General features: G+C 43.4%; 2 protein-coding genes across 5 annotated transcripts; one reads left to right on the plus strand and one right to left on the minus strand.

Annotated features, from left to right (window-relative positions):
• Positions 1–1,499: 1,499 nt before the first annotated feature.
• Positions 1,500–11,141, minus strand: RANBP1 (RAN binding protein 1). 3 transcript variants are annotated; one of them, XM_039332333.1, is made up of 6 exons: positions 10,779–11,141; positions 8,316–8,452; positions 7,184–7,341; positions 6,758–6,886; positions 5,608–5,673; positions 1,500–4,207 (listed from the first exon to the last, which is right to left on the minus strand). In XM_039332333.1, exons 1-6 carry the CDS (start codon positions 10,791–10,793, stop codon positions 4,086–4,088), a joined length of 627 nt encoding a protein of 208 aa, XP_039188267.1. In that variant the 5' UTR covers positions 10,794–11,141; the 3' UTR covers positions 1,500–4,085. The 3 variants fall into 3 exon arrangements, with proteins under 3 accessions (XP_039188267.1, XP_039188266.1, XP_039188268.1); XM_039332332.1 differs by having other exon boundaries at positions 1,500–4,210; XM_039332334.1 differs by lacking the exon at positions 1,500–4,207 and adding an exon at positions 4,222–4,266.
• A 117-nt stretch (positions 11,142–11,258) lies between these two features.
• Positions 11,259–23,255, plus strand: TRMT2A (tRNA methyltransferase 2 homolog A). 2 transcript variants are annotated; one of them, XM_039332330.1, is made up of 12 exons: positions 11,259–11,410; positions 12,538–13,134; positions 14,813–14,921; positions 15,984–16,165; positions 16,918–17,032; positions 17,249–17,364; positions 18,553–18,664; positions 19,293–19,415; positions 20,324–20,399; positions 21,330–21,446; positions 22,367–22,463; positions 22,697–23,255. In XM_039332330.1, exons 1-12 carry the CDS (start codon positions 11,328–11,330, stop codon positions 22,977–22,979), a joined length of 2,010 nt encoding a protein of 669 aa, XP_039188264.1. In that variant the 5' UTR covers positions 11,259–11,327; the 3' UTR covers positions 22,980–23,255. The 2 variants fall into 2 exon arrangements, with proteins under 2 accessions (XP_039188264.1, XP_039188265.1); XM_039332331.1 differs by lacking the exon at positions 11,259–11,410 and adding an exon at positions 12,292–12,314.
• Positions 23,256–24,573: the final 1,318 nt, after the last annotated feature.

Genomic DNA, 24,573 nt, shown 5'->3' on the forward strand with positions numbered 1-24,573 from the left:
GGGGTCCTTGGGGCTGAGTTTGGTGGTTTTCTTGCAGACGTTTCATTACCAAACTAGGTAATATCATCAGAGCTACCTGACCTTATTGAGCAAAATACACTTGTCCTCTGGAGCAGTTTTTTTTTTATCAAGACTACCTTTATCTAACTTCCGTTTCACTTGTTACAGTTGTTGAGCCTCCTAGAGTAGCCCATGGCGAAATAGGAAACAAATACATTTGATAATAATCTTGCCACTGAGAGCCTCTGGAGATGATGGGGACTGAATTTATGACTTGGCTGTTAACATCTTCAAAAGTTGTAGTAGTCAGCTGGAAAAGCCACATTTTCAATGTCATAATCTTCTTCAGACCCCTTGTTTTGCCAACAGCAGTCTCCGGGGTTAAGCATTAAAGTCACTTGGCAAATTTAGTTGCCAATAGAAAAGTTACTGTAGAAAACACAAAACCACATTGACACACACATGCTTTATCAGATGCCCTGCTATTTTGTTTTCATCTATTTGTGAGAAACTCATATAGTCTTCATGTTTTTAGTGCTAATGGTAATGTGTATCCTTACGTACAGATTTTTACCAAGGGCTTTGTCCAAATTTTATTTCACTACTATGCAGAGATGAATTATTCACAACAGCTTCAAATAGCGCATGTGATCACGATTTAGGGAATAAATCCAATCGATTTTTTTTCTCCCTTACTGATCTCTATGTATTGTTATTTATGTTGCGATGCAGCTTAGGCAATTTACGACCCATCCATTAGCATTATTTTGCTATTACTGTGTACAATATTAAGCCATTCTTCAAATTCGTTTCAGGAATCCTGCTAGGAAGGCAAAAATGTCCTAGAGAGGTGCGTGGGTGTGTGTGTTTTGACTCCTGGCAACTTCCTGGACATGTCTCTTGTTTACTTGGCAAGGTTTTTCTCCTTCCTAGTGTCATTGGATGTTCTTGCTTTGATACCTAGGCTGAAAGGGACGCAGCCAGTTTCATAGCTCAAGCAGCTCTAGAATTCACAATCTCCCGGTTTCTAGTGCTACATAACCACTACAGGTAGTCCTAGACTTACAACAGTGCATTTAGTGAGTTTGAAGTCACCATTTTTCACACTTATGACCGTTGCAGCATCCCTGTGATGCAAAACGATCAAAATCCAGCTGCTTGGCAACCAGCTCGTATTTATGGCAGTTGCAGCATCCTGCGGTCACGTGATCCCTTTTGTGATCTTCTGACAAGCAAAATCAACGGGGAAGTTAGATTCACTTAACAACTGTGTTACTCACTTAACTAGTGATTTACTTAACAACTGTGGCAAGAAAGGTTGTAAAATGGGGCAAAATTGATTTAACTCTGCCACTGAGCAAACGTCAATTTTGGTCGTTAAGTCGAGGAGTACCTGCACGCCAAACTGGCTCTCCCTAGAGTTACAGAACCCCAAATAATAAAAACGGCAGCTTTATTTACTCACACCAGTCAATTAAAAATAAGATTGCACATGTTTCTTTTGTGGTATCTTACTTTATGCTCCTGTTTCTTTTACACAGCATCGTTGATACATTATTTTGTTTTAATATATAAAGTTAAACAAACACTATATAAATCCTGTCGGTATGGCTTCGTTTCTGTTGCTGAACAGGTTTCCACCATAAAAAAATTGCCACGGGAAGAGGCTTCGGAAAAAGCACACACAAGCTTTTGCATTTTACAAAGGGAGCAAACAGAACAGGCAACCTGCATAGTACATTTACACACAGCAACAACAATGCAATTGTTCCCTTTCTCTCCCTGTCCCCCCCCTTCCCAAACCCAAGTGACAGATGACGAGCTGTACTGGAGAGCCACATTCAACAGATGCTCTTCCCTTCACACATCATTCACTTTTTATGTCCCAGAAATTACAATACAGAAACCAAGTTGTTTAATAGCTCAAAGGGCAGAGGCAATCCATTATACACATGTTATCCTGAGACCATAGAGATCGGAGGTTCTAAGAACCAAAAAACACAGCACACCAATCGTACCCCCTTACAAGAATTAAGCAAAATGAAAAGATGAAGCTTAAATTTATTTCAAAGTTAGCTGGGTGAACAGTGCCTCTTTTTGATAAATCATTCATAGTGATTTCAATCTGAAAATAAGCTTTCAATGCCCTTTTACCTTACTGCGGGATATATTGACAGGTCCTTGGGACTGGTTGAGGTATTTCTGCATCTCCCTACTTGCAGTCATGCCTTAGTCAAGATATAATGACGCAAAAAACCAACACTACAGGACCAACACTACAGGAAGAAACGTATACATCCATAAAAATGTAATGATGATTGTGGGGAGGGAAGGAATAGCAAGGAAATATTTAAAAATTTCAGAAAGAGGTCAAGGGTGAGTTCAAACAGTTTCTGCTGTTAATTGAAGAAAAGCTTTTAATTAAAGTAATAACAAGTCTACTGTGCACATTGTTTCAAGCAAGAGAAAAGGAATGTTTTATAGCCACGCTCTCAAGAGGGTAAGTGTGTAAGCCAATGTTTGTCAACCTTGGCAGCCTGAAGATGTGTAGACTTCAATCTCCCAGCTAAGCTGGCTGGGAGATTTTGGGAGTTGAAGTCCACACATCTTAAAAAGTGGCTGAGATTGAGAAACAGCAGAATAAGCTGACATGGAGAACTTGACTCTAAAGAAACTAGGCTAGGCGTTCTCAATTTATATGCAGGACACACAACCTGTGTTACTTTTGGGGAGATTTGTACAGTCCAGAGAAATGAGTTAAAGAGGGAGTACATATTGCAGAATATACACACTCTGAGAAAGCCTGAGTTATATATTTTTTTTTAAAAAAAATCTTTCTGAAGACCAGTTATAATCCATTTTGCCATGGCGATGGAAAGCGACAACATACGCGATCGGATGAGCAGAGCCCGTGGTTATGGATGCAGAAGCTCATCATATAAACATTTTTGGTCTCTGGTGAAGATTAAGGATGTCCTAGGAATCTTAACAGGATAATCTTTCAAGGATCAAGTGACCATGAGGAGGGAGCCCACAATGACACGTTGGCTACCCAAAAGTTTATTGTTAAATGGGGGAACCCCGTCCTCGACTAACGGATGCCAATTCAGACATCAGTGCTTTTACCTGGGTGGTGTTAAGAAAGGTGATTTTTGTCACAACCCAAAAGTTATCTTAAAAAAAAAACAACAACAGTGAAATTCCCGCCCTCCCCCCGTTTCCCCAGAACACACTATGAAAACGCTATAATCGAGACAGCAAAGCAACAGAAAATATTACTTGCTTTCATACCTACATGGAGAGTTTATATTGAAATTTTTTTACAGAAGGAACTGGACTTTTGTCCCATTTACACAGAAGAAGAGCCTGTCCAGATTTGCAAGGAAGGATTCTGCTCTACAGAAAAAAAAAAGGCCATTGAAACCGGGGTTTTGTTTTTTTTTAAAAAAAATTGCATTCGCTGGACACCTCCCACTTTTACTAATAATTGGAACAATTTTTCTGGATTGCTGCTGTCAATCAAAAGAAACCACAATATTTTGAAATACATCACAGGCCTTTGTGGGATGACATTAGATTCCAAGGGGGCTAATAAATCTGCACAACACTCAAGGTCACTCAAACCTCAGTTATAAGAAAAGGAATCTTAGCATAAAATTTCTTCTTTCAGTCATTACAACATTCAGCCACAATGCATCAGAAACATCTTCGTTATTTATTCTCTTTTTTTTCCTATCGGTAGAATTCAGTTACACTCTACCTCACCTAAAATATGCACCCAGACATATAACCCAAGGTAACAAGGGCAGCCACACGAAGTGTATATAGAAAACCCTGTCCTTTTCACACCGTTTCCAAAGCTTTATTTATTCTCTCCTGGAACACTATAAATAAGTATTTCCACTATGGAAAAGAAAGTTTTAGCACAGTACATTTTCATGACTGGGGAATGGATCTTTTCTTTTTTTTCTTCCAAAAGGGCAAAAGCTTAGAAAAAAAAATCAGAATACAGTTCTGTATAAAGTCCCTTGTAAAAATTAAGAAAAAAAATAAGAAAAAAAGAAAAACACAAGGCCCAAAATGATTTATTGCTTCTCTTCGGTCTTTTGCTTGTCTTCTTTCTTCTCCGATTCTTTGCACTCGTCCTTTACAGAAAGGTCTTCTAGTTTTTCAGCAATTTTATCAGCGCTACCGTTTTTGTCTGTTTCTGCTAAAAAATGTCGGTGTAGACCATTAGCATTTAATAGGCATTAGCTGGAAACATGGCTGTGGAATGCAGCAGGAAAACACTGCCTTTGTAATAATGTACAATTATGTTTGAACTGCAGATATAGAGACAGGCCCCAAAACTGAACATAACAAACATGACAGCCTTTTGGTTCAAATATATACATACAAAAAGAAAATCTTCTAATTTACTTTGCCCGAATACCTAAGAAGAATTACTTGGAATTTTCACAAGTTTAACCCTTAAAACTCTGTTCAGAATTAAATGCGATGTGCCAAGACAGTTGAAACAGAAATCCACAAGGAAGGAAATGTTTTGTTTTATTCTGGACTGCTACTCTAGCAGGCTTAAAAAGCACTGTGACTACTGCAGTCATGCGCAGAGTGAGCCTGCTGATACACATGAAAATGGAAAGCCTATTGAACAGAATGTTGGTGGCCTCAACACCTCAGGATTAATGAGAACACAAAAATATTGCTTCATTTATAAGGTTCCCACTCTCAAAACAATTGCTCCAGTTTCCCACCATATTCAACCAGAGGGAAAATCATTCTGTCTATTATAGCTAAAGGTAACTAGTTTCAGAGACACAAGTAGCCCTCAACTTACGACAATTCATCTGTCACTAAGCAAGGAGGTTAAATGAATCGCCCCCAATTTTATGACCTCCTGCTTCAGTCATTAAGTGAATACTGACGTTGGGACTCCATTGGCTTTGTTGGAAGCTGGCTAAAAAAAAAATTGCAAAACTGATGTGATCCCAGGATACTCATACATACAACCAGCTGCCAAGCGCCCTAATTTTGATCATGTGGTTGCAAGTGTCAGGACTAGTTGTAAGTCAAGGACTACTTGTGTCATGTTGAATCTTGGCCCACTGGCTTTTTATTCAATTTGGCCAACGATACTGGAATATTTTCATAAAGTTGAGCTATAAATCATAAAAGACAACTGAGATTAAGGACCGATATCCCAAGTCAAATTCTGACTATTTCCTACAACTAAATGCGAAAGAATGGATGATGAATGACAAAAGAATTCTATTATTTCTTTTCCAGTACGGACAAATAAAGAAGCAAAATCAAGAATGGGCACCAAACGAGTAAGGGAGAAAGGAAAAAAATGTCCCCTTCAGATAATTCAGAATGCATGGCTCCCATAACCAAATCAGATGCCCTATTTCCAGTATACCTACTGTAGGCAACCCATACCAAGTCTATACACCTCCCACACATGTGTGTGAAATATGTGGTGGAGACTTTCTCTCTTCCCTACTTGTCTGACTGATCAGGGACCTCTGCAGAAGGAATGCTTCAAACCTCTTGATGGTAACATTCCTTTTTTTTTTTTCCAGAAGTAAGCCAACAGAAACATTTTACCTTTCTTTCCCTTGTTATCAACTTCATTCTTACATTCTTCAAATTTCACTTTGAATTTCTGTGCATCTGTTTGAAAGAAGCAAAAAAAAAAAAAAACACAGAGAAATGTTGCAGTGGATTTAAGCCAACAACTGGAAAGCACACACTTCACCCCCCGAGGCTACGGTTTCAGCCAAATTTCATCTGCTGCCTTTTGGATGGGAAAACAAGTCCCTGAGCCAAGGGTTAAAACAAGCACGGGTGAGGTCACTGCAGGGTGAGTGAATTGCTATACAACCCAAAATTGTGAACTGGTGTGGCGGGAGAGACTACAGGAGTGGCCACTTGAGGTCACTGTAATCTAGCACTGCAAGTACTTCATTCAGCTGGGAAAAAAGAAGCAGGCTGAGGCCTGAGAAGCATCTCTCCAAATCCATAATTGCTTTGTTCCTTTGCAAAGTTCTGAGATACTGGTACTCCTCAACTTACAACCGTTCGTTTAGTGACCAAAGCTGCAACAGCATTTTTCACTTAGGACCGTTGCAGCATCCCCACGATCAAAATCCAGATGTTTGACAACTGACCCATACGGATAATGGTTACAGTGTCCCGGGGCCGTGGGACTCCCCTTTTATAACCTTCTGACAAGTAAAGTCAATGGGGAGACCAGATTCACTTAACAATACGTTACTAACTTAATAACTGCAGCGATTAACAAACGTGGTAAGAAAAGCTGTAAAATGGGGCAAACACACTTAACTGTTTTCTTAGCAACAGATTTTTTGGGGCTCAACTGTGGTTGTAAGTCGAGGACTACCTATACCAGGGGTAGGCAACCTGGGCCCTTTTATGACTTGTGGACCTCAACTCCCAGAATTCCTGAGGCAGCCATGCTGAGGGGAAAGGGAGAGATTTCCAAGCTGAGCTGTGCTGGCTCAGGAATTCTGGGAGTTGAAGTCCACGAGTCATCAAAGAGCCAAGGTTGCCTAGCCCTGACATTACACCTCTAATACATTGGACTACCTCCTTTCTGGTTTAAAAACTTGAGTCTCCTCCTGGCACTCTGAACAGATTCCTGGAACAGCATGAGGTTTTCCCATCATTCCCTAGGCCACAAGGAGAGGAAGACCACTTTTTTAAAAGCCCAATTTCCCCCAAACAAGAAACTTACTTTCTGCATTTAAAAACCGAATTGCCAGAAGTTCTGGTTTAGGACTCTCATCTGCAAAATCAGCGTGTGTATTCCACACCCAGGCTCGGTCACTCCCAGCATTGGGCTTCAACTCCATTAAAGGTGTGACTAGAAGTGAGGGGGGGGGGGGAAGAGTTAGGCACAGGTAATCCAGCAAAAGATGATACAAACTATCGAACAATCTTACAATCGATATAAGCAATCTTACAAGGCTGTGAAAAACCAGCATGGAAGATCAAGTCTATCTAAAAAAATAACAAATGTGCAATTGTCTATTATCTGCATTTAAAATATTGTTGAATATATTTCAAAATATTATCACTTTTATTCAGAGTTAAGGGTTCGTTGTTACAATACCAATTGATACAGGAATCTTAAGTAGGAGAAGAACACTAAATTACATACTGTAGTGATTAGCACAGATTTTTAGAGTTTTATCTCTCCTCATTAAGAGGCGGATGGTCCCCTTCTCTCTGTGCTTCAGGAGTTTTACGTCCCCAGTGCCACGTTCTTTCCATTCTGGAAGGTCATTTTCTGATGCAAATCGGAAAAGTTTTGCTCGCCTTCATGAAAAAATAAAATGCAAACAAAAAAAGAAGAGAAATTAATGGCAATGAATATGCCAGAGATTATACTGAATTAGGATCTTTTAGTATCACAGAGATAACTAATTTCTAATTTCAATTAATTTTCTTCAACAGACAACACAACCTTGAAAGTTATAATATGATAAAAGCCTCTGGAGAAATTCCTTTGAAATGAAATGCGTTTAAAATTTACTTTCTGGATGGCTAAGACAGTTTCAGTCAGTTACAATGGAGTTCAAACACTTTTTAAATAGGTTTTTAAATGAAGCTTCATGATGAGATAAAATATAGAAGAAACAAAAGTTAGGAAAATAAGAAAAAGAAGAGAGAAACAGGCAAAGAGTAATGGTTTCTGACTTTCTTCAGGGCAACAGACTACAAAAATAATACATTGACCTTTTACTTTACATTTCTAAATCTTAAAAGCCATTTCTATCATACGAAATCATTTAAATCACCTAAACTCAAAAGTTTCATTTTTTTCCAATTTCAAGCAGAAAGTCAAGAAGTAGTTTCAAAGTAGAAACAAAACTGGATAAATTCTTTCATTTAAAGAATCAATTTGGCCATGTCTGCTAACTCCATTACCTTTACCATCCTACAGTGGAGTTTCCCAACATTTTTGGCTTTGTGGACTGGTGGATGGAGGAGGAGGGGATGGTTCTATATGAGTGCCTGGGAAGTGTGTGTGCATGCTACTCGTGCAAGGGAGAATACGCGCTTGCCAGCTGTTTCTGCGGCCCGGTTGCAAACCCCTCATGGCCCACTGGGTTGGGGACCTGTCCTAGAGTTTAAACAACCCATTTTGCTAAAAGTGAACCCTGCAGATCTTCCCATTTCCCACATAAATCGGGACTTCAGTTTTACACCTGGAAAGTTTACTCTTACGCTTCCCTGAAAGCTAAGAGAACCTGCTAATTTAATTGCGGAAAGCTTTGGCTTGAGCTTACATCTTGAAAAGTTCTTCCTCATCTTCCTCCAGAGTTCTGATTTCTTGCTCAGGAAGAGAAACGATGGGCTCAAACTGTGGATCGTGGTTAGAATCATCTGCATTGTCAGTTGCTGAGTCATGCTCCTCGTGTGCATCCTGCAGAGTTAGAGAACAAAAAAGCTTGAAATGCATCGAAGGCTTGTTAGAGAAGATCATCTCGAAGAGTTATGGTAGACATTCTCATAAACACACCCATCTGACTTTCATTAGAAAGCTAATTGAATCCTATTTCATTCCGAAAACAGCAGCAGCAGTTTTTTATGGTGGTCAACAGAACTGCAAAAGAACACCCAGAGTTCAAAAATCTCACAAGCAGAAATCTCCAAATCGTGTTTTTAGTTTATCACTTTCTAAACTTTAGAAAAAAATCAGTGCAAGCTTGCAACCACCACTAAATATAGGTATACATGATGCTCAAATGACATCCAACCATATTAAAATTGTGCCCTAAATGGGTGGTGAACATTGTCCCTCCACCAAAGAATGAATGCCACCACAGATATGTGAAAAGAGTATTAAAACATCAATAAAAGGATGCTAACTGTCACAAAGAACTGAGGCATTATTCAGAAGTCTTTGGCAGTGGCCAGCAGAGAAAATAAAGATAACCTTTATTGTCATTTTTTTTACTGTGGGCACAACGGCACACATCAAAAATGAAATTTAGTTGCCCGCTCTCAAAGTGAAACACATTCATGACGCATACCTAAACATATTATGAACAACATATGCATAAACAAATTATGTGTTCCCTTGTTTTGTACTTTAAAACAGGTGTCAAAAACTAAAAATGAGAACAGATTAGTTGGAATTTGATGGCTACTATATAAATGAGGATTTTAAAACCTGAAGGTTTTCCTCCTCCAAAATTGAACCTTATCTGCATTTTATTTTGTGCTTGAGAAAAAAAATACATCCTTGAAACAAATAACTATGCCCAAAATGACTTTCATACATTGCAATTCTTTTTACAGCAATCTGGTTTACCAAAATCTGAAGGTCCCCAAAGATACCTGCTGCTTTCTTAAAATTTTCAATCATGGCACCCGAAAACCCCTGATTTAAGGGATTCACTGCTGTTCACTTAGCCCAGCACTTCTCAAAGGGTGGCCTCGGGTCCCCAAAACCCTTTGCTGCGATTCATGAAGTCAAATAAGCAAACATTTTAACCTTTTCTCAATTTAAAACTTCTGATACCTCCATAGATATAACCCACAGATCAACCAAACCTCCCCCATCATTTCTAAGAAGGCAGAGAAAGAGGTTCTGGCACCAAAAGACTGGCGAACCAGGAAGCCACAAGAATGTTTGCAAAGTTTAAGACAGGCATAGAAATTTAATATGTATGTACTTATGTATGTTATAGACTCGAAGTTTTAAAGAAGAGACTGGACAGCCATTTGTCTGAAATGGTATAGGGTTTCCTGCCTGTGCAGGGGGTTGGACTAGATGACCTCCAGGATCCCTTCCAAGTCTGATATTCTTTTTTTTCCCTCCCTCCCTTCCTTCCTTCTCCGACACTGGAAGTTTTTAAGAAGAGACTGGACAGCCATTTGTCTGAAATGGTGGTAGGGTTTCCTGCCTGAGCAGGGGGTTGGACTAGATGACTTCAAAGATCCCTTCCAACTGTTATTTTTTTTCCCTTCCTTCTCCAACATTGGAAGTTTCTATGGAGAGATTAGACAGCCATTTGTCTGAAATGGTAAAGGGTTTGCTGCCTGAGCAGGGGGTTGGAGTAGATGACCTCCAAGCTCCCTTCCAACTTTATTATTATTGGGGCCCAGAATCACCTCGTAGGGGAGATGAGCGCCATGAAAACATTATAATAACCATCCATTCATGTAATAATAAATAATAACGATCCGGACCGTGCATGGAAGGGTTCCGGGGGGGGGGAAACAATCGGCGGGCATCGCAGCTGGGGGTCAGGGATGGGGAAGACCCCTCCCATCGTGGGGAAAGCCCCTCCCTTCAGGGGGGAGGTTCGGACTGCCACGCATGAACACACACACCCCGCAAGCCATGGGGCAAGGGAGCCCCCTGGAAGACCACCCCGGGTCTTTTTTGGGGGGGGGTCGTCTAGACTCTTCCCGCCGCTTCTCAACATCCCACCCGGGGCCAGGGCAAGCACGTGGGAGGGCGGAGCCAAGCACGAGGCCGCAGGACCCGTCCCTCCCGCCGGGACTGCAACTCCCCGAAGGCCCGGCCGCAGCCGGCCAGGCAGGGAATGCTGGGAAATGAAGTCCCAGGAGGCGCGAGGGCCTGAGGCGGAGAGGGGGGGGGCTCCCTGTATGAGTGTGGGGGGAGGGGATTCGGTGGGGTCCCTCACGGGAGGCCGAGGCCGCTGAGGGAGGGCCGCCCCGCGCCTGAGGGGGCCTAGTGGCGGCGCGAGCCCCTCTCCCCGGCTCGCCCCCCGCCTCACCTTCGTCTCGGCCATGGTGGGTCCCGTCGGGCTCGCTCCCCGTCGCCGCACGGCTTCCCGCCTCCGCTGCTGCCCGCTCCCGCCGCGCGCTCGGTCGTTGCGCCGCCTGGGCTCCGCCCCCGCCGCTCAGGCCACGCCCACCGCGGCCCGCGCCGCCGCAAGGCCTGACGGGAACGTGGGCCTAACCGCCACGGCCGCTTCTAAAACTAAAAAAAAAAAAAACAGCGGCTGGGCCTCTGATCGCCGTTCTCCCCCGGCCCGCGGGTGGGCAAGCGGACTTTCCTCGCGTGAGGGAGGGAGAGGAACGGCCGGGCTTGAGCAACGTGGGGAGGCCTCACGCGCGCGCGCGCGCTTTCCGCCCGCCTTCCCGTCGGCCCTCGCGCGACCCCTCCGCTCGGGCGGCGACGCTCAACCTGACGCGCGAGCGCGCGCGCGCATGAACATACGGGGATTTTTTTTTTTCCAGCCCTTCGGGGGAGGGGAGAGGAGGAGGAGGGGAAAAAAAAGAAAAGCCGGAGCGAGGCAGAGCGACGTTGCTCACGCGGCGTTATGCCGGCTCCGCCCTTTTTTTTCGCGCCTGCGCTCTCTGTGCCAGGTGGGCGTTTGGAAGTGCGAGCCCGGCGGCGGCCGAGGTGAGTGGAAAGTGGCACGCGGGGTTCCTTGGGCTTCTAGTCGCGCATAGGGGCGCCCCTGCAAGCTTCCTCAGCCTGGCGCCCTCCGGATGCGGATGGATTGCAAATTGAGGAATGCGCCGCTTGTAGGAAGCTCGCTTAGACGGCGCTAGGTTACAGGAGTGCTGCTGCGCAGGGGGTTCTGGGTCATGTAGTTTTAACCCCTCCCAAAAGCTCCATCTTGGGCAGGGTTAGGCAACCTTGGCTCTTTGATGACTCGTGGACTTCAACTCCCAGAATTCCTGAGCCAGCGTGGCTTAGCTTGGAAACCTCTCCCTTTCCCCATGGTTGGCTCAGGAATTCTGGGAGTTGTAGTCTACGAGTCATCAAAGGGCCAAGGTTGCCTACCCCTGACCTTGGGGAAGGCTGGAGTTGTTCAATTGGATGCTTTGAGTTTTTCCCCTGCTCATGAACCCTGTTCATTTCTCCACCCTGGGAACTTGAAATGGACTTCAATTCCCAGAATTCTTCAGCCAGCATTTCAAGACAAATCAGGAACCTTCAACCTCAAACCAGAAATAGCACAGGACTAATAAAGCACAATCGTGGCCAGTCTAGCTGAAGCTGGGTGTAACATCCACTCACTTTTCCAGGTTTTCAAAAATAGACTGGATAAACCATTGGATTGGGATGGTAGGAGTGGTTGGACTAGAAGACCTCCCAAGTCCCTTCCAGCCGAATGATTCTATGTTCTTCAGATCTTCCTGGATACAACCCACAGCTTCTGCCTGCTTGTGTTTTGCTGGTTATCTGGTTAATGTTTTGCCAGGATGAGTTTGTTGCAGTGGTGTCCTGTTTCCTTAGTGCTTTGCATAGAGGACAGCTGCTAAGCCTTGCAGCTACTTAAAGCTGATTTTTACTACAGGTATTGAATTTTTTTATATTTTTAAAAGATACCTCTCCTAGAGCAGGGTCAGCCAGTATTCTAATAATCCACCATCATGGTGGCTAAGAGTCACAACAATTCTCTACCATCCTCGCTACTCCGCTTAATTGTGGTTTATTACAGTTCATTTTAGGCTGGTTTTGCCCTCAAATGATCTTCCTGTGATTTGGTTCCAGGTTGAATGTTATTTTTTTCTTTGCAGAATGGCTGAAAGAATGGAAGGAAACGACGACGCCGTGGGCTCAGGGGATACAAAATGTGCCGCCCTGGAATCCGTGGTCCAAACCGAAGAAACCAATACGGGGAATACGTCCGATGCTTCCAGCATGTACAGGTATATTAAAGAGGACTTGTTCACCTCAGAAATCTATAAGGTAGAACTTCAGAATCTCCCCAAATATATTGGCTTTAGCGAAGTCAAGAAGTTCCTTGCCCGATACGGACTCAACCCGCATAAGATAAAGCTGATGGGGAAGCAGACCTTCGCTTTTGTCACTTTTAAGAGTGAGGAAGAACGGGACAAAGCGATGAAAGTTCTCCACGGGGTCCGGTGGAAGAACCGGAACCTGGGTGTCCGCTTGGCCAAACCAAAGGCGGATCCCATTTTGAAGAAGAGGAGGAGAGAGGAAGGCGCCGAAGAGGTGTCGGCCAAGCGCCCTGCTTCGTCAAAAGATGGCGAAGAGGAGTCTCTGAGCAAACAGATCGCAGACGTGGTGACTCCTTTGTGGACGATCCCTTATGAAGACCAGCTGGTGAAGAAGAAGCAACAGTGTCAAGAAGTGCTGGCGAAACTGACCAGGTAATTTTTCTGTTCTGGGAGATTCACTTTATAGCTGACCACGGTAAAGTGGGAAAGAAATAGAATAATGTAGAATAAAGAAGAATAAAGTATAATAATAATAATAATGAAAAATCACTAAAAGCAAAAATCATGTGTCTGCATAATCTCTGAAAAGAAAGCTGTGTTAGCCAAAAGCTGTGTTAACAGTACATGAATGACCTAATGCATATTTAGAAGCATTGTTTAAAAGTAAAAACTGCCTTCATTGTATTCCCATGAGAAACGGACCTAACGTGTGAGAAACTATCTGAATGTTACACAAAGTAGATTCCATATACAGTGTAAGATTCCATCTATGCTTCCTTTGTTCCTGAGAAAAAGAAACCTATAAAGCTTTAGTTTAGACCCTCCCCCTTGTTCAGAAATTTGCTGATTGTTAAATCACTTCTGAACCTTTTGCGCAAAAATAAAAACCTCTCTTTCACCCTTGGAATTCGTAAAAGTCCTTTTTTTTTAAGGCTTTTATTTTTCCACAAGAACGGTGAACTTCTCCAGTTCCAACTCATTGGCAACGGCCAACGCAGTTTCGTTCGTTCCACGCTTTACAAAGCAGGAAGGTATCTCCTAATGGCATAATTGGACTGGAATGTGGAAACTTTGGGGTTTGTGGTGGGGAGAAGGGGTGGATGTGGAGCTGACAAACACGCTGCCTCATGGGAGGGTTGCCTCATGGCGACAGGCTAGTGAGAATTTTATCCCTTCGTGGTTGCAAAGATGGTCTACAACAGAACCTCCAGCCCATGGGTGTCCATAACCATCCCATTTCCTTGTTGTTTGGGGAGGCAGAGTACAGTTGATCCCAAAACTTCTTTTGCTGAGCAAGACAGTTAAGTGGGTTTTGTGCCATTTTACGACCTTTCTTGGCATCGTTGTTAAATGGAAAAGTACATTGGTGACACAATTGTTAATTGAATCAGGCTTCCCCATGGGCGTTGTTCATCAGAAGGTCACAAAAGGGGAATCACCTGACCCCCCCACCACTTATGACCACAATTGAGCCCAATGTTGTTAAGTGAGACATTTGCGAAGTGAGCTTTGCCCCATTTTACGACCTTTCTTGCCACAGTTGTTAAGTGAATCCCTGCAGTTGTTAAGTTAGTGACACCGTTATTAAGCGAAGCCGGGTTCCCCGTTGACTTTTGCTTGTCAGAAGATCCCAAAAGGGGATCGCATGATCCCGGGACAATACAACCGTCATAGAGATAAGCCAGTTGCCGAGTGTTTGCATTTTGATCACATGACCATGGGGATGCTGCAATGGTGGTTAAGTGTGAAAAATGGTTTGGATTTTGGCCTTGGGAAACGGGGACTGCCTCCTCCACAGCTTAATAATAATAATAACAATAAAGTTGGAAGGGACCTTGGAGGTCATCTAGTCCAACCCCCTGCTCAGGCAGGAAACCCTATACCATTTCAGACAAATGGCTGACCAGTTTCTTCTTAAAAACGTCCAGTGTTGGAGCATTCACCACTTCTGGAGGCAGGTTGTTCCACTGATTAATTATTCTAACTTCCCCTGCTTTAAACCATGGCTTAGCCAGGATGCTTCGTGATGAGACACTGATGTTGGTTTTGTCCTTTCCTTCTCCTTCCTTATTGCCAGTAAACCTTTTATTTTTGACCTTTTTGGTTTCAGGGAAGTGGGAAACAACAACCGAGCGCTGCTCCCGTGGTTGTTCCTGCAAAAAGAGAAGCACGATGGGCTATGTTGCTCCTTGGAGGGAGTGAAGCCATCACCCTTACAGGTGCATGCGTACCGGGAGTTTCGCGCAATCCCTGTTTAATAAAGGTTTGGGAGGAAGGAAAGCACTAGACGTGCCTACTCAGCCTTGCTTTTCGCACTGAGGAGCTGCTAAGAAGCGTAAAGGGTTGAATGAATACAGGTAGTCCCCGAGTTACAACAGTTCATTTAGTGACCGCTCAAAGTTAGAACGGCACTGCAAAAAGCAACTGACGACCATGGTAGCATCCTCATAATCACGTGATCAAAATTCATACACTTGGCAACTGACTCATACTTAACAACAAATTTGCAGTGTCCTGGGATCCTTGTGATACCCTTTTGTGATCTTCCAACAAGCAAACTTCACGGGGAAGCCGGATTCACATAACCGTGTGACTAACAACCGCAGCGATCCATTTAACAACTGTGGCGAGAAAGGTTGTAGAACAGGGCAAAGCTCACTTCACAAATGTCCTGCTTAGCTATGGACATTTTGGGGCTCAAAATTGTGGTCGTAAGTCGAGGACTACCCGTAACAATAGAACCTGAAAAAAGGACATATATGGCCCACATCTGAAGTTTCAACAATTCCCTTCCCCGCTTGTGACTGTGTTGTGGATGCTTGGCAACTGCCCCTTTTTCTACTTCTGTTTGCAGCGTGCTTTGGTCACGTGACTCCAATGAAACTAGCGTTTATTTCCGATTTCTGGCAAAACACGCCCATTGCAGATAACGGGTTCATTTCCCCTAATAGCTAGCAGTGTTTCTCAACCTTGACAATTTTAAGGCATGTGAACTTCAACTCCCAGAATTCCACAGCCAGCATTGCTAGGGTGACTCACTTTAACAACCACCCACATAAAAGATGGTAAAATCGGGTCAAGTCGCGTGATGACCGGCTTAACGACCGGCATGGCTTAGGACTGTAATTCCAGGCTCAATTTACAGCTGTAAATCGAGGACTGCCTGTATTCTCACGACTGGTGTTGTCGTCGTCGCTCCTCACGTTCATTTTGTACCACCACCACCCCAGGCAGCGTCCCCAACGACTCCGTTCTGAATTTTGCCTTGCTTTGCCTTTTAGACCGAGTATCGCAACAAATGTGAATTTTTGATTGGCTCGGGCCCAAATCAAGAAGACAAAACGGTCGGCTTCCGCCTGGGCAAATACAAGGGGGGTTCCTGTGCGGTGGTGGACCCCTTCGACACCATCCACGTTCCCGCGGCGGCCAAAAAGGTGGTGAGGGCTTTCCAGGACTACATCCGGTAACCCAGTCTGCTGTTCGTCGTTTTTTTTTTAGAACGTTTCTTCTACGGGAGTTTTCTGCTTTTCGGTTCTCCAGGCGTGGCTTTTGCATGATGAGACGGTGGTTTTCTGCAGACATTTCATTACCCAACTAGGTGACATCATCAGTGCTAGAAGGGATCGGAGTTTCCTTTCTGTTTATGTACAGTGGCTTGCCTTGTACAGCACTGAAGGTGTTATCTAATAGGGCAGTGGTTCTCAACCTTTTTAATGCCGCGACCCCCAACCGTTCGTAAGTTGAGGACTACTCAACTGGTGCAGCACTGTTTGCAGAATGGGACTTTTGGCGGGCTCAGCAGGGCAGAGACAGCCTGGACAATTCCTATTGGCTTTTGAAAGCCAATAGAATTAGACTCTATTCAAGAGAGTCTATTCTATTGGCTTTCAAAAGCCAATAGAATAAAAGGGAGTAGCACAGCTAAGGAAAAGGGGGGGGAAATGGTGGACTGCTTTGTTTGGCGACCCCCGTGAAATGGTCGTTCGACCCCAAATGGGGTCCTGACCCACAGGTTGAGAACCACTGTAATAGGGTAATGAAATGTCTGCAAGAAAACAACCCAAGCTCAGAGAGCATCAAGGACCCCACAGTTCAACTCTGAACTACAAAAAATAACGGTATTTATATAGCCACCTATCTTACCTGGAGTAGCTCCCAATCAACAGTTGCACTTACTAAGTCCTGATTTAGTAATTAAGGATTTGTAAATTACAGGTCAACCTCTTATGGTGTTTATAGCCCAGAAACCTACGAAGGTCACTGGAAACAGCTAACAGTTCGTACTAGCTTGGATGGCCAAGTCATGGCAATTGCCTATTTTAACCCACAGGTATTATAAACTTTGGTTTCTATAGTAAAACATAAGTTTTCAGCACCTTTTTTGATGTCTCCAAAAACTGCTTATTGTTCTTGGATTTAACGCACAGTTTCCTTGGATAAATGTCAGCTATGCTTCAGATGTTATTGTCATTTTGCTTAACTGTCTTTAAAACCGGCTGTGCTGTTCAGACATCTAAGCATCTTTCTGCTTTTTTGGAATCTCTAGAAATTGAGCCAAGAAGAACGGGCTACATTGCAAAGCTCTATGGCTACGTACTTCACAGAAGGTCCCGGGAAAGACAGCGGAATAACGTCTTTATATTTTGTGGAAGAAGGTCAGAGGTAACAACAAAAGATATTTTTCAGGGTTAACACAGAGATGAACTTTTTTTTAGAAGATGAAGGCAAGATCGGACGTGGGATACAATACCAATAGTCCCTCTAAGGAGGAAACTAAATACAGCTGAATTTTCATTGACAGAGGGATAGAATCAAGATCACGTGAAAGGTTAATACCACTTTACAATGCCTTGGTAAGGCCACACTTGGAATACGGCATCCAGTTTTGGTCACCACGATGTAAAAAAGATGCTGAGACTCTAGAAAGAGTGCAGAGAAGAGCAACAAAGAAGATTAGGGGACTGGAGGCTAAAGCATATAAGGAAAGGCTGTTGGAATTGGGTATGTCTAGTTTAACGAAGAGAAGGACGAGGGGGGACATGATAGCAGTGTTCCAATATCTCAGGGGCTGCCATAAAGAAGAGGGAGTCAAGCTATTCTCCAAAGCCCCTGAAGGCAGGACAAGAAGCAACTGATAGAAACTCATCAAGGAGAGAAGCAACCTGGAACTAAGGAGAAACTTCCTGACAGAACAATTAACCAGTGGAACAACCTGCCTCCAGAAGCGGTGAATGCTCTAACACTGGAAGTTTTTAAGAAAAGACTGGACAGCCATTTGTCCGAAATGGTACAGGGTTTCCTGCCTGAGCAGGGGGTTGGACTAGATGACCTCCAAGGTCCCTTCCAACTTTATTGTTATTATTATCTCAAGGTTCATTAAAAATACTGTAGGCTAAGGGCAACCCAGCTTGTTTTCCATGATGGGTAGGCGGATCCAAGAATAATTTTTGATTTCTGTTACTGACACAGTAATTAGTTAACTGCCAGTACAGTCAAGAGAGGCTGGAAAGAGATTAGAATAAAAATGTTAACTAGTGGGATTTTTTTTCTTCCTGCTTTGTCTATTAGTCCTTCGGGAGCCTTTCTGAATAGTGATCGCCCAATAAAATGGGAACACTTTTAGGTCTTCCATATCATTAATATGTGAACATTATTTGAGATTACTTGATTGTGCTGTTAATGTTATAATACTGAGCTGAAGAATCCTTGCGTTCATAAGTTCGAGAATCAGTTTGAGACCTCTTTTCTGGCCCTCATTTGTTTAATCCATAATCGTAATAGTGGAGTGTGATTTGCAGATGCAAGGATGGCCATCACAAAACCCCGTTTTGCTGCTTGTTCCCTTTCCAGAAAATCACCGAATCGGGAAGATTTAATTTTGAACAACATCGCCGGGGATAAGTACATACAGGAAAACCTGCTGGGGTTAAAATTCCGGATTTCACCCCATGCTTTTTTCCAGGTAATTTTTCACGATGTTGTGCTTAAGCCTGGTTTTTGCAGTTGGGATTATTTATTGCCTGTTCTTTGGAAGTGAATTTTTAGGAAAATGGAGGAACTGCCTATTTTCCTGGGTCCCTCCCCCACCCTAAACAAATAAATAAAATGAGAAGAATTTGTGTCAGGATTAACTTGCAGTGCATTAAAACTTTAAGGAGTAAAACTATACAAGCTGATAATTGTGTCTCGAAGAATTGAAATAAAAGGCACACAGGCATAAAGAATTGAAATAAGAGGCACACATCTGCATTTTAAGGGCCCTCCTTTCTTTTGGCTGGCTATTAAATAAGTAAAATAAATCAGAGTGCTAAAATCTTTATACCTAAGTGTTGGTGGGTGATGGAATTAAAAGATACTATGACTTTCTTTTTTAAAAGTCCCGCGATTTCCTTGTTTCTCCCTATGATCCAAATGTGGCTTTTACCCTTTTCAATAGGCACAGCTCTATTAAGCTTTTCGCTGTAATTTTAATTTGGTATTCCAGTTTGACGGGAAGTCAAATTTACTTCAACCCGCTGAGATTTTTTGCCAGTGGCTTGTTCCCTGCTTGTTAGATGAGTTAGTAACAAGAATAATGTTGGACTTCACAGGTAAACACTAAGGCAGCCGAAGTTCTGTACTCAACCATTCAGAACTGGGTCGAGATTAACCAGGATACGACAGTGCTGGATGTTTGCTGTGGAACTGGATCAATTGGCATCTCTCTTGCACAGGTGAAGGAACAAGTTTGCTTCCTATTTCCACAAAGAAGGGGGAGCAGAGACATCACAATCCCCCCCCTTAGTATGTAGGCCTAGATTTACGGCCACAGTCAGGACTGAAATTTCCTTTGCTAAACCAGGCAATTTTTTGTTGTTGTTGCTGCTTGAATAGGGATTTTAATCCATCCAAATTAAATACAGAACCAGAAAAATAACCGTAACAAGTTAAGAGTCGGAACCGATGGACCCTAAGGCCTGCTTGTTCAGTGGAAGAAGCAGATCACTGTAAGGCAGTGGTTCTCAACCTGTGGGTTGGGACCCCATTTGGGGTCAAACGACCATTTCACGGGGGTCGCCAAACAACACAGTCCACCATTTTTCCCCCTTTTCCTTGGCTGTGCTACTCCCTTTTATTCTATTGGCTTTTGAAAGCCAATAGAATAGACTCTCTTGAATAGAGTCTAATTCTATTGGCTTTCAAAAGCCAATAGGAATTGTCCAGACTGTCTCTACCCTACTGAGCCCGCCAAAAGTCCCATTCTGCAAACGGTGCTGCACCAGTTGAGTAGTCCTCGACTTACGACCGGTTGACTAGTCCTCAACTTACGACCGGTTGGGGGTCGCGGCATTAAAAAGGTTGAGAACCACTGCTGTAAGGAATCTGCTGTCCCACAGACCAGCACTGGGCTAAATTCTCCCGTGTAAAGGTCCCTCTCCCCATATATAAAGATGAAATTCAGTGCAACAACAAAAACATTTACAAAGCAGGACAACAATCTTCTAAGGCGCAGGTGGCTTTGGCTGATCAATTCTCTGGCTTTTGAACCTGCGCCCAATTTTTGCGAATTTTTTTGGGGGGGCCATTGTTACGCTTATAAAGCCAGCAACGCGTTAACCGGTCATTGCTTTTTATCCTGCAGAAAGTGAAGAAAGTTATCGGAGTGGAACTGTGCGAAGAAGCGGTTGAAGATGCCAAAGCAAACGCTCAGCTGAACGGTAAAATGATAAGATGTCGAAACTTCTTGTTTTCGAGATTTCTAGCAGAATTCAATGTGAGAATGGCATTTTGTTCTTATATTCAACGCACTAGTGGTCCTTAACCTGTGGTCCACGCATCCCACGGGGGTCTGCAAAGGCTTGGAAAAAAAATGTTATTTGAATCTTGAGTTAGGTCTTGGGGGTCCGTGGCCATAAAAGGTGTGCAGTACACAAATTCTTGTGGATATGCAAATGCAGACGAGGAATTCTAGGGTGGATATTAAGATATTTCTTATGTTAAGACATTAACATACAGTAGTGGCCAAAATTGTGGAAACCTTTTGGGAAAAGTGTATTTTTGACGTTATGGCTAATAACACTTTTTTTTGGGGGGGAAGGTAGTACCATAAAATTATATACCAATGGAAAGATAATTTAATCAAGAATGTAATGCGACATAGTTTGTTCAATTATCTGTATGAAAAGTTATAGCCAAATAACCAGGTTGATCTCAGGTAGCTTTCCTTCGTCTGATTTGAGCATGAGTGTTTAGAAAGCCAATAAGGTGTCATTTTGTTTTGGAAATCAGATCCCAGTAGGATTCAGTTATTGATGTCATGTATTGAAGCTGAGAGGAGGACATTTGTCAGTGTGTTATGTGATCGCTATCAAACTGGTTGGTTTTTTTTTTGTGTGTGTTCTTTCATTTAGTGAGCTTGCAAAACATAATAAAATTAAAGTAATGGCGCAAAGAGTTGACTGGTTGCCCAGAAAGCGATGTAAAATAGTATTATTAAGTGAACAAGGCTACAGTTATAAAGAAATTAGAAGAAAAGTGGGTGGAAACTTAACCACAGGTGGCATTTCTACTGTACACTTTTCCCAAAAGGTTTCCACCATTTTGGCCACTACTATAAACGTGTTCTTTTTTTTTTCTTCCTCTTTCAGGGTTGATGAATGTCGAATTGCACTGTGGAAAAGCCGAAGAGCTTGTTCCTCACCTCGTGAACACATTAGCCCTGCATAACACAATTACAATTGTGGATCCTCCCCGAGCAGGTCTACGTAAGTGTGGGCGTGTGTGTGTGTGTGGGGACCCTCATGGGGCATTTTAGTAGAATTTTAAATTACACAATTGTACAGGAAAATGTGATGCGGCAAGACAAAAAAGGGATTGGGGCTGAGAAGAGAAGCAACTGCTGCTTTGCTTATAAGTTATTTAGCAACTCGGTCAGCTTTCTGCTTTCGGTAAACGGTCTTCTAATTTGCTCCCTTATTTCTTTTGGGGAGGAAACAAAAAAATGCCAAATTTGCTTTTTTGAGTTTTGGGGATGAAGAGAGGTGCTGCAAAACAAGCTAGGGATAACTTTGAATGAAGCTAAGCCTGCATTCCCCTTTATGGATTACTGCCTTGTCGTGGCGAAGGGGCTTGTGTAACTCAATGAAGCTATAAGCTATGCCGTGCAGGGCCACCCAAGACGGACAGGTCATAGCAGAGAGTTCTGACAAAATGTGATCCACTGGAGAATGGCAAACCACTCCAGTATCTTTGCCATGAAAACCCCATGGACAGTACTAAAAGGCAAAGAGGGCAATAGAAGAAGGGGACGACAGAGAATGAGATGGCTGGATGGAGTCACTGAAGCAGTAGGTGTCAACTTAAATGGACTCCAGAAGATGGTAGAGGACAGGAAGACCTGGAGGAACATTGTTCATGGGGTCGCGATGGGTCGGACACGACTTTGCAATTAACAACAAAGCCTGCATTGTCCTGGTGCAAAGGGCCTGCAGCATTACCATTGGCTCTTCCCTACTTTTCTTTGTTACAGTGGAGTTGAACATTCCCCCTTTCGGAGTTACTGTCATTTTATTTGCATGTTGCTTTTTCTCTTGACGGGGATAAAAAATACTGCCTTTTCTCCAGAGTTGTCGTCGTGGCAGCTAAAAGTCTCGTCCTGACAGTTTATCCGACGGTCCTTTTCTAGATTCCAAAGTCATCCTCGCCATCCGAAAAGCCGAACACTTGAAGAAGCTCCTTTACGTCTCCTGCAACCCACGAGCTGCGATGAACAACTTTGTGGAGTGAGTCTACAAATATTAGGGGTTCCCCCCCCAAAAAAGTCTTAAATTTGGGCTGCTTCCTTCACCATCGTAGATTGCTATGGGCAAATGTTGATTCACGTTAACCTCCTACGGATGTGCAGAATTGAAGCCAGACCACCCAGCGATGGGGGGGAGTGTGGCGGGGAACACAAGGGAGAGAATATCAAATAAAAGGACGAAGATTCATGCCGTGTTTTTCTCTTCCCCCATAGCCTTTGCCGAGCACCTTCTCACCGTGTGAAGGGTAGCCCTTTCCGGATCATCAAAGCAGCCGCGGTGGATCTTTTCCCCCACACGATGCATTGCGAGATGCTTTTCTTCTTTGAAAGAATTGAGTATCCAAACAGCAAGGCAAGCAGTGGCCCTGCGGGCTCTGTGGAGATTCCAGATGTGGCGCCGGCAGACATCCCGGATGTGAAATCCCAAGAGGCAACTTCCCTCAAGGCAGACACCGCAGACTCCCTCCCCAAAACAGCGACGGAGTGTCCCAGTTAGCAATTCCCAGTTAGCCCAGCACAGAAGGGACTCGTGTTTTACTTCCTGGTCTTAAGAAAAGGGTCTGCTGCTTTCCCCCTCCCCTTCTCTTTGTTGCCCGGCCAGCTGCTGTTTAAGATTTGCAAAAGAACCAAGTTGAAGTATGTCAAGAGATTAAGGGGACCCTTAGAAGCAAAGGCCTAAAGAAAATACAATTTTAGACTGCGTCCTTTTCTCACAATGGCGTATTTTTGAAATCATGGAACAAACAGGACCAAATTAAAGCCATTGGTTGTATTTTTGTTGTGTAGCTTTCTTTGTCCCCGTATTTGCCACAATTGGAGTAATCTTTGATGTACAATAATGGAGTCTGCCCATTACAGTCGCACGTCGCTTGGTTGTAAAGCGGGTGACCACATGACAAATGGTTGTTAAGTCAAGGACTGCCTCTAATAATTTCTACTTTGTTAAATGCTGAATCCTAGTTTTAATTAATGTGGTTAAAAGAACCTCCAAAAGACAGCACCCCCAGAATACATAGAATTAGAATATAGAACAGTGGTTCTCAACCTGTGGGTCGGGACCCCATTTGGGGTCGAACGACCATTTCACGGGGGTCGCCAAACAACGCAGTCCGCCATATCCCCCCCCCCCCGTTTCCTTAGCTGTGCTACTCCCTTTTATTCTATTGGCTTTTGAAAGCCAATAGAATAGACTCTCTTGAATAGAGTCTAATTCTATTGGCTTTTGAAAGCCAATAGGAATTGTCCAGGCTGTCTCTGCCCTGCTGAGCCCGCCAAAAGTCTCATTCTGCAAACGGTGCTGCACCAGTTGAGTAGTTCCCGACTTACGAACGGTTGGGGGTCGCGGCATTAAAAAGGTTGAGAACCACTGGAATAGAATATGGAATACAATAAGTAGACTAGAATATAGAATGGAATAGAATTAGAACAGAGCAATATAGAATAGAATAGCTGGAATGTACCTTGGTGGTCTTCTAGTCCAGCCCCCTGCTCAAGCAGGAGAACCTATACCGTCTCAGACAAGTGACTATCCAGTTTCTTCTTAAAAATCTCCAGTGATGGAGCACCCACGATTTCTGGAGGCAAGCTGTTCCACTGGTTAATTGTCCTTACTGTTAGGAACTTTCTCCTGAATTCCAGGTTGCTTCTCTCTCTGTTCAGTTTCCAACCGTTGTTTCTTGTCCTTCCCTCTGGTGCTTTGGTGAATAACGTGACCCCCTCATCTTTGTGGCAGCCCCTCAAATACTGGAACACTGCTATCATGTCTCCCCTATTTCTTCTTTTCTTTAGACTGGCCAAACCCAAGTCCTGCAGCCGTTCTTTGTATGTTTTATTCTCCACGCCTTTGATCGTCTTAGTTGCTCTTCTTTGATTTTTTTTTTCCAAACTCTCAACATCTTTTTTGTGGTATGGTGACCAAAATTGGCTGCAGTATTCCAGGTGTGGTCTTACTAGGGATTTATAAAGCGGTACTCAACCTTTTCATGTCAAACTCCTTTTAAATACCTTTTGTGGCCACGGACCCCCGAGATTTAATTAACATTTTTCAAGTCTTCATAAGACCCCCCGTGATGACACTGTGGTCTTCCAGG

The sequence above is a fragment of the Crotalus tigris genome, unplaced genomic scaffold, assembly GCF_016545835.1.
Source record: "Crotalus tigris isolate CLP2741 ecotype Arizona unplaced genomic scaffold, ASM1654583v1 scf7180000024461.2689607, whole genome shotgun sequence".
Classification (NCBI taxonomy): Eukaryota; Metazoa; Chordata; class Lepidosauria; order Squamata; family Viperidae; genus Crotalus; species Crotalus tigris.